General features: G+C 53.2%; 1 protein-coding gene across 2 annotated transcripts; it reads right to left on the reverse strand.

Annotated features, from left to right (window-relative positions):
- Positions 1-4535: 4535 nt before the first annotated feature.
- Positions 4536-8791, reverse strand: SMUG1 (single-strand-selective monofunctional uracil-DNA glycosylase 1). 2 transcript variants are annotated; one of them, XM_040979875.1, is made up of 3 exons: positions 7699-8791; positions 5997-6116; positions 4536-5663 (listed from the first exon to the last, which is right to left on the reverse strand). In XM_040979875.1, the coding sequence occupies exons 1-3, from the start codon at positions 8026-8028 to the stop codon at positions 5589-5591; spliced, it is 525 nt and encodes a 174-aa protein (XP_040835809.1). In that variant the 5' UTR covers positions 8029-8791; the 3' UTR covers positions 4536-5588. The 2 variants fall into 2 exon arrangements, with proteins under 2 accessions (XP_040835809.1, XP_040835800.1); XM_040979866.1 differs by having other exon boundaries at positions 4536-6116.
- Between the last annotated feature and the right edge of the window lie 452 nt (positions 8792-9243).

Here is a 9243-nt window from a genome sequence, read left to right on the forward strand (position 1 = left end):
GAGGGCCTGTCACAGATTGCACCACGTCCCTCCCAAATTCCCATGTTGAATGTGACTGTAGATGGAAATAGTGTTTCAGGCCTGGCGCAGTGGCCTAGTGGCTAGAGTCCTCACCTTGCACCGGGATCCCAGATAGGCGCTGATTCTGATCCCATCCAGCTCCCTGCTTGTGGCCTGGGAAAGGAGTCAAAGGATGGCCCAAAGCCTTGGGATCCTGCACCCACATGGGAGACCAGGAGGAGACTCCTGGCTCCTGGCTTAGGATCGGCTCAGCTCCAGCCATTGCAGTCATTGGGGAGCAAACCAGCAGATGGTAGGTCTTTCTGTGTCTTCTCCTCTCCGTATATCTGACTTTCCAATGAAAATAAATCTTAGAAAAAAAATTAAGTATTTGGGGAGATCATTAGCATTGCATGAGATGGGTCATAGTGAGGCTCTAATGCAATAGGACTGGTGTCCCAAGAGAAAAAGGCAGGGGGAGTGGGAGGAGAGGATGGTCAGCGAGATGCACACACAGGGAACAGGCAGCTCATCTCCAAGCCAAGAGCAAAGCTGCAAGAGAAACCAGGGACACCAACACCTGATGTTGAGCTTCAGCCTCTGGAACTACGAGAGCACGAATGTGTTGTGGAAGTCCCCCTGTGGCTAGATCTTTATGATCACAGCCCTCATAGACTCATGTGGTAACCTCTGAAACAGGTGGCCCAGAACTCCCCACCCAGATTCTCCCTGCGAGACACTGGCTCCCAGGAACTGAAGGTGACACCCTCCCACCCCACATGGGGAAGGCACCCCTGCAGATGCAGCCATGCCCAGGCCTTCAGGTCCAGCGCTGCCACAAGCCTCTGTGCCTCCACAACTCTTGCCGAGCTCTTGGCTCTCACCCAGACTCTGCCCGGGCCCCCAGGACGCCCACCAGGCCCACTCATCCCTCCATCCCTTCGCCATTCTACTTGCACTGCCACCTGCCCACCATGAGTCCCCACCATCGTGGGCTGTCTCAGTGCGCAGCTCACTTCCCCCACCGGACTTCAAATGCCTCTAGATTACTCTAGATCCTTCCCCCACTTACCTCTCTGTTTTTTGTCTTCCATTTGGGACAAACACTAATCTGCTGGCCAGCCCTTGAGCAAAATGCTGCTGTTATCCAAGCTCTCCAATATGTTCCCATCTCCCACTTACAACACCACCACCTCCCGGGAGCTTCCCTGACAGACTCAGCTAAATATGTACAGGAATGACGACTTAATCTTTGTGCATCGCTCCATAGCGCCTCTGTCAGGGCTGTGGCGCACTGCGGGAGATCACCCCTGCGTCTCTGCCTGCTAGCCCATGTGGCAGGCTGTAGACGCACGATACACCGTGTCCCAGGCGGAACCCCTGACGGGATTCTCAGCTAACCAAAACCCCAACGTAGCTTGTTCATTGGCCATGCAGCAAGAGCAATGGGCTGTACCCGTCCCTTCTCTGCCTCTTTACCAAACTGTGGGAAGTCAACTGTTACACTGACCCTGCTTTTCAGAAGGTAAAGAGTTTGCCCTGATACACAACTTCCTCTGCTTCATGACCTTTAACTTCATTGGAGGGTCCAGAGTGATAGACAAACATACCAGCCTGTCACAGTGTCGTTGTTGGGTGGAAGTACTGCCGGGCATTTGGTCTAGTCGTAAGGACATGCCCTTCCCAGCCCTGGCTCCCGACCTCAGCTCCCTCCCAGTGCTACGCTGGGGAGGAGGGGGCAGCAGCCACGGCTCAAGCACCTGGGTTCCTGCCATCCACATGGCAGATCTGAATTGCAGTCCCATCTCCCAGCTTCCAATCTTGTCTGATGCCTGCAGCCATTTGGGGGAGTCAATTAGAAGGTGGGAACTCCATGTGTGTAGCCCTATCTTCTCAAATAATTCTTAAAACAAAACAAACAAAAATAAATAAATAAAAAACGGAGGAGGAAGGATCAGCACAATGGCTCAACTGCCTAATCCTCCACCTACAAGTGTCGGTATCTCATATGGGCACCAGCTCCCTGCTTGTGGCCTAGGAAAGCAACAGAGGCTGGCTTAGGTCCTTGGGACCTTGCACCCACATGAGAGAGCCAGAAGAAGCTCCTGGCTCCCTGCATCAGCTCAGCTCATCTCTGGCCATTCTGGCTATTTGGGGAGTATAAGTGAACTAGTGAAGGGAAGATCTTTCTGTAGCTCCTTCCCTCTGTAGATCTGCTTTTCCAACAAAAATCAATAAATCTTAAAAAAAAAAAAATCTTGTGGAGGCTAGTGCTGTAGTATAGCAGGCTAAGCCACTACTGCAGCACGAGCATCCCACACGGGTGCTGGTTACGTCCTGTTTCACTTTTCTTTTTTTTTAAGATTTACTTTTATCGGAAAGGCAGATGCACGGAGAGGAGGAGAGACAGAGGAAGATCTTCCATCCGATGGTTCACTCCCCAAGCGGCCACAATGGCCAGAGCTGAGCCAATCAGAAGCAAGGAGCTTCTTCTGGGTCTCCCACATGGGTGCAGGGTCCCAAGACTTTGGGTCATCCTCAACTGCTTTCCCAGGCCACAGGCAGGGAGCTGGATGGGAGAGGGGCTGCCAGGACTTTAATAGGCGCTCATATGGGATCGGGATCCCAGCACGTTCAAGGTGAGAACTTTAGCTACTACACTATTGTGCCAGGCCTGCTGTTCCACTTCTGATCCAGCTCCCTGATAATGTGCCTGGGAAAGTATAGGAAGGTGGACCAAGTACTTGGGCCCCTGCACCTATGGTAGATGAAGCTTCTGGTCATGACGGCCATTTGAGGGGGATGAATCAGCAGGTGTAAGGTCTATCTCTGCCTCTATATAACTATGCTTTTCAAATAATAAAATATCCTTAAATAACTTAAGCAAGCAAAGGCAAGGATATAATTTTAGTAAATACCATTGAAACAGATTATAGCTGAGCACTGAGGTGCAACAACTTAAGCTGCACACAATCATCAATGCAAGCCCCACTGCAAAGCCAGCTTCCCCTGGAAGCACCCTGGGACACAGCGGGTGCTGGCCCTAAGGCCTGAGCCCGTCATCTACACACAAGATGCCCAGCCCAGGCTATTGTGGGCATTTCAGGAGCAAACAAACCAGTGGTTGGTAGCTCTCGTCTGTTGGTTTTGACTTTTAAGGAGATTAATTTTTAAAAAAAATCGAAGACAGGGCCTGGTGTAGTAGCCCAGTGGTTAAAGTCCTTGCGTTGCATCCGCCAGAATCCCATTTAGGCACCAGGTCTAATCCCAGCAGCCCCACTTACTGTCCAGCTGCCTGCATGTGGCCTGGGAAAGCAGTGGAGGACGGCCCAAAGCCTTGGGGCCTTGCACCCGTGTGGGAGACCTGGAAGAAGCTCTGGTCTCCTGGCTTCAGACTGTCTCAGCTCTGGCCATTGCAGCTGCTTGGGGAGTCAGAAGATGGAGGATCTTCCTATCTCTCTCCCCTCCTCTCTGTATATTTGACTTTCCAATAAAAATAAATAGGTATTTTAAAACATGGGCCCAGTACCGTAGTAGCCTAGCAGCTAAAGGCCTCGCCTTGAACATGCCCAGATGCCATATGGGCGACAGTTCTACTCCCGGCATCCCCACTTCCCATCCAGCTCCCTGCCTGTGACTTGGGAAGCAGTCAAGGACAGCCCCAAGTTTTGGGACCCTGCAACCACATGGGAGACCAGGAAGAGATTCCTGGCTCCTGGCTTCGGATCAGCGCAACATTGGCCTTTGCGGTCACTCGGGAAGTCATCGGATGGAAGACTTCCTGTCTCTCCTTCTCTCTGAATATATCTGATTTTGCAATAAAAATAAATAAATCTTAAAAAAAAAGGGGGGGTTGAGAAAGAGGAGACAAATTGGGAGTGATGATGTGACACAGTGATTAAAGTGAGACCCTAGTATCCCATACTGCCGCCAGTTCAAGGCCCAGCTGCTCCACTTCTGATCCAACTCCCTGTTAATGCCCCCGGGAAAGCAGTGGAGGGCGGCCATGTGCTTATGTTTCTGACTCTCATGTGGCTGACCTAGAAGCTTCTGGTTCTTGGCTTTGGCCTGGCCCAGCTCTAGCTGTGGCAGCCATTTGGAGACTGAACCAGCACTTGGAAAACCCTTCTCTATAACTTTCTCTATAACTTACTTATAAGTAAGTAAAAAAAATTTTTTTAATTTATTTTTATTGGAAAGTAAAATGTACAGAGAGAAGAGACAGGGAGAAAGATCTTCCATCCACTGGTTCACGGTTCACTCCCCAAATGGCTGCAATGGCTGGAGCTGAGATCTAAAACCAGGAGCTAGGAGCTTCTTCTGAATCTCCCATGTGATGCAGGTTCCCAAGGCTTTGGACTGTCCTCAACTGCTCTCCCAGGCCACAAGCAGGGAGCTGGATAGGAAGTGGAGCAGCCAGGACAGGAACCAGCACCCATATGAGACCAGATCCTGGCGTATGCAAAGTGAGGACTATGGCCATTAGGCTACAGCACCAGGCCCAGTCAATCTTAAAAAAATAGATTCATGCTTCATAGAAGAGATCAATAAGTTTAACAGTATTAAAAACAAAACAAAAACAAACAAACAAAAGAAAATGAGACAGCCGGCTCTTACCTCCCTATCACCTGTTCCTATAACAGTCCAGGCCCCTAACAGAGACGGTGCAATCAGACTTACTGCATCCTCCCACAGTTCCACAGGAGAACCCACTGCAAATAGCAAAGGGGTGAGAAGGAGGGAACTCCACAGGGGAGTGGAGTTAGGGGAGAGAAGTAGCAAAGACTAGAATGTTTAGGATCCTGCTTTTAATGCTTTGCCTGAAAGAAAAAAAATCACAAGTTGTGATTTTCATCAATCCACCTCTGGCCAAGCTAGAACCTGCCCTCTCCAGGGCGAGGTCTTGCAAGTGCAGCAGCCAGGCGCTTCTCTTGTAGTGTACGGTAGTGATGACCCCACCACCAATCCCCCCAAGGGGGCAAGGCAGCCAAGAGCAGAGTGTGTAAGCAGCACGCCGTGTGCCGGTCTAGGCCAGGCACCATTAACCCAGGTGGCACCCACACCTCAGAGTGTCACCCATTTGTCTGTGATCAAGTTCACAAGTCCCAGAGTTGGGAGGAAACTTGAAGCCTTGGACTTGACCCTCTGGCCCAACCCCAGCCTCCCGCTGAAGGCTGGTTCTCAGCTCGCTCAGCTGTCCTGCCCCAGTGAGGAGGGCCCACGGGGCGGTGTTCTGGGAGGATAAGAAGGAGCCCAGCCAGATACTCCCTCTGAACAGCAAATGTGGCCTGCGATGTCATCGTCCAGGGCTGTCTCTGATGAGCAGCAGGTGCCACAGGAATGACGAGGTAGGGCAGCCTGAGGTGCCACCAAGAGTCCCAGCCGCGAGACAGAGGCCCCAAGGCAGGCCCCAGGAGCACGGCTGGAGTAGTGTAGGAATTTCCATGGCTCATGGGTGCCAGTCCAGGAGGCGAGAAGCACATATGTGGCGACAAGGCTGTGCTGTCTGGTCCGGGACCACAGCCTTCTGCAGGTGCAAAGACTCACCAGTGGGCCTCCAAAACTGCCCACACTGGGCACAGGGGCACTTAGCTTGTCAGCAGTGGCAGCACCCCCAACTCCGTCAGTCTCTCTTTGGCCACTGCCTCCCAGCCCTTGTTGGCCTGTGGGCTGCGGGGAGAGGGGTGCAGGAGCCCTTCCACCTGCACCTCTGGCATGAGGCCCGACAGAGCCCGCCGTGCCCGCTGCTCCGCCAGCCGTCCCACTCCCACCACCAGCCGCACCCCCAGCAGCTGCACCTGCCGGCATAGGGCGCCCTCGCAGATGCCAAGGAGCTGTTCTCGCTGTTTGGCAGGCAGGTCGGAAGGCGTGAGGTTGCGCCCACTGGGGGCCAGGAAGAGCAGAGGACAGAGATTGTGAACGAAGCAGTGACGGAAGAAGACCTCGGGCTGTCCACAGAGGTTCCGGAAGAAGCCCCAGAATCGGGCACCGCTCACTTCAGACTGTGGGCAGTCCAGTCCCAGCACTGGTCGCTTAGGGTGCTCTTGGGGTGGGGTCAGTACAGGCCCCCCAACGCCCAGCCAGTCCCGGACCACGCTCACTTCCCCGAAGGGTACCTGTGGAGGGAGAGACAGGTGAGAGGCTTCAAATTGGAGCCAAGAAGGGTGGTCGCACCCAACTGGTAACTTCTGTCTTCCAAGAGCTCCTGGACACCCACACCTTCACCAAGGGCCCCAGAGATTTCTGGCTCCTGTTTCTGGCCAGCTGTCTCCCCTCACTTATTTTTTTTAAAGATTTATTTACCGGCTCGGTGCAGTGGCCTATTGGCTAAAGTCTCACCTTGCATGTACCAAGATCCAAAAAGGGTGCTGGTTTCTGTCCCAGATGCTCCACTTCCTATCCAGTTCCCTGCTTGTGGCCTGAAAAAGCAGTCAAGGGCAGCCCAAAACCTTGGGACCCTGCACCCACGTGAGAGACCCTGGTTTCAGATCGGCTCAGCTCTGGCCATAGTGGCCACTTGGGAAGTGAATCGACAGATGGAGGATCTTTCTCTCCTTCTCTCCGTAAATCTGACTTTCCAATAAAAATTACATTTTTTAAAAAGAAACAGAGTAAACTTTATTTTTATTGGACAGATACATTTAGAGAGAAGAGACAGAAAGATCTTCTGTGTGTTGGTTCACTCCCTAAACAGCTGCAACCAGAGCTGCACCAATCTAAAGCCAGAAGCCAGTAGCTTCCTCCAGGTCTCCCATATGCGTGCAGGGTCCCAAGGCCTTGAGCCATCTTCTGCTGTTTTCCCAGACCGTAAGCCGAGAGCTCAATGGAAAGTAGAGTAGCTGGTACACGAACCTGTACTCATGGGATGCTACGCTTGGAGGTGGAGGATTAGCCAGTTGAGCCATGACACCAGGCCCTGTCTCCCCTTTTCCTTTGTGGACTCTGGCCTAGAAGCAGCTACTTGCTTGCGTCCACCCCAGCTGGCCTCTTGGCTCAGCTCCAGGGAGCTGGGGATCAACAGCTGGCCCCAGAGTGAAAAGCAGGCCGGATTAAAGGAGGCACAAGGACTGGGCTGACCACTGCTCTCCCCGTGCCCTCCCAGCCCCGAGCTCCAGGCTGTCATCTCCATCGATCAGCATTGATCACCTTTCATCACCCAGTTGGGGTCAATAAAAGCGATTGAGCCTCCTGTCCTGAAGCCTCTGCCCTGCCCCCACCTGCCAGGCACGCCCTGAGGGAGAGTCATTCACCCTGATCTGGGCAGGGAACACAGGCCACAGAGCCCCCTGTGCCTGCAACACAGGAGCCAGGCAGCCAGAATACACTGCGTCCCCTGCAGCCTCCCCATCAGCCAGCTCCCCAGCACACCCAGGTGTCTGAGACCCTCTTCTGGCTCCAACCACATTCTAGGGACAGGGGAAGATGTGGCAAGGTATGGAAAGGATGGAGTTAGCGGAAGGAAGGCGGTTCTCAGAGGCAATTAGAGGTTGACTCAGGGGAAACAGAACTCTCATTAATGTGCTTGGTTAAGTCCAGGCAGAGAGACTGGGAAAACATCTGAAACCACTGGAGTCAGTTTGGGGAATGGGGGTGGAGCACCCACTCAACCACCACCATGCCCACTCCTGTTCATGCATACCCAGCAAGTGCCCACTGTACAGCCTCCCACCCCAGCACCACAGAAGGCAGGTCCCTCACCCCAGTCTGGGCCATGCCGAAAGGCCCCGGGTTCATGCCCAGGAAAAGTACTTCCTTGGGGCCCTGGCAGTAGCGAGTCACGTAGCTACGATGTGGCTCCCATGCGTATTCCACGGGATTGTAGATCAAGCCCACAGGCTCCGAGAACTGCAGCTGACACAGCTCAGCATTGAGCCGACGCTCCTCCTCCAGGAAGCCCTCCGCCAGGCTCTGAGGAGAGGGCTGGGGCGGCAGCAGGGCACCTGCAGGATCGTGGAGGGAGCCTGCTGGGCAAGTCTGGGGCACAGCCATGCTGTTGTCACCTGGAACAAAGAGGGACAGAAGCCCCATTAGCCTTCAGCCTCAGAGGAGGAGGGTCCAGTGCTGGCCACACCCCTGCCACTAGTCCCCAGGCTCAGGTGGGGCCCAAGAGAACGCATCACCTTCAGGAGGCCCTGTCCCCTCCCTACCCTCAGTAGGAATAAGTCTACCCTCCTTCATGTTGGGCACAGCTCAGAGGCACTGGTTTCTGGGCCATCACAGGAACACAGTAAGCTTTCAACGAACATTTGCTAGTAGCATTCTTTTGGCAAATGCCATCCTTGATGAAACCAACCTAGCCGGGATGTGTCCTGGGAACCACCACTCTGACGAATGAGACGCAGGTGTGCAGCCACAGCCCAGAGACCTGGAAGGGCTAATGACTGTCGCTTCCAGGTGGCGAGCAATTGCTCTACATCGTGTACAGCTCATTGATCCGCCTAACAACCCCAGGATGTGGGCATTACTGCTCCCTCAGTACAGGTGAGGGGGGCCGGGCTGAGCAAGAGTGAGCCACCTGCCTGGGGCCGCAGAGACAGCAAGCAGAGAGCTGATATTTCAACCCAGACACAAGGCTATGCTTTTAACCATGCACGCCATCTGACCTTAGATGAGGGGTGGGGACCCGTTTTTTTCTGCCAAGGGCCATTAGGCTATGTATGACATCATCCACAGGCCATTCACAATTCTCAACTTAAAAATGAGCTTGCTGGCGGAAAATGAGCCAAATGTGCAGGCCCAACACCCACGTGGGAGCCCAGAAGCAGCTCCTGACTCCTGACAACACTGGGGAGTGAACTAGCAGGTGGAACCTCTGTTTCTTCTCTCTAACCCCGCCTTTCAAACAAACAGATAAACTTTTAAAAATATATATTGGCTTGCCATAAACATGAAATTTCAAGTCCTGCCTGGGAATGACTTGACAAGACAAGACCAAATGATTCTGGGGGACACTACACAGTTCTCAGGCTAGCCATTCCCTTCCCCCACCTTGGCAGGCATGAATGAGCCAGTCTGCCTTCCTCATGCCACTCAAACAGTAGAGTAGGGTAACTGAAAGACACAGAATTTACTCTTACAAGCTGTGCAACAGGGCCAGGGATTAGAGTTTGGTGGGCAAATACTAAAAATAACATCTGGAGCTGACACGGTGGCTAAATGGGCTAATCCTCTGCCTATATGTATGATATCCCATACGAGCACTAGCTCGTGTCCCAGCTACTCCATTTCCCAGCCAGCTCCTCA

Source organism: Ochotona curzoniae, unplaced genomic scaffold (assembly GCF_017591425.1).
Source record: "Ochotona curzoniae isolate NIBS_2020 unplaced genomic scaffold, NIBS_Ocur_1.0 contig_1014, whole genome shotgun sequence".
Classification (NCBI taxonomy): Eukaryota; Metazoa; Chordata; class Mammalia; order Lagomorpha; family Ochotonidae; genus Ochotona; species Ochotona curzoniae.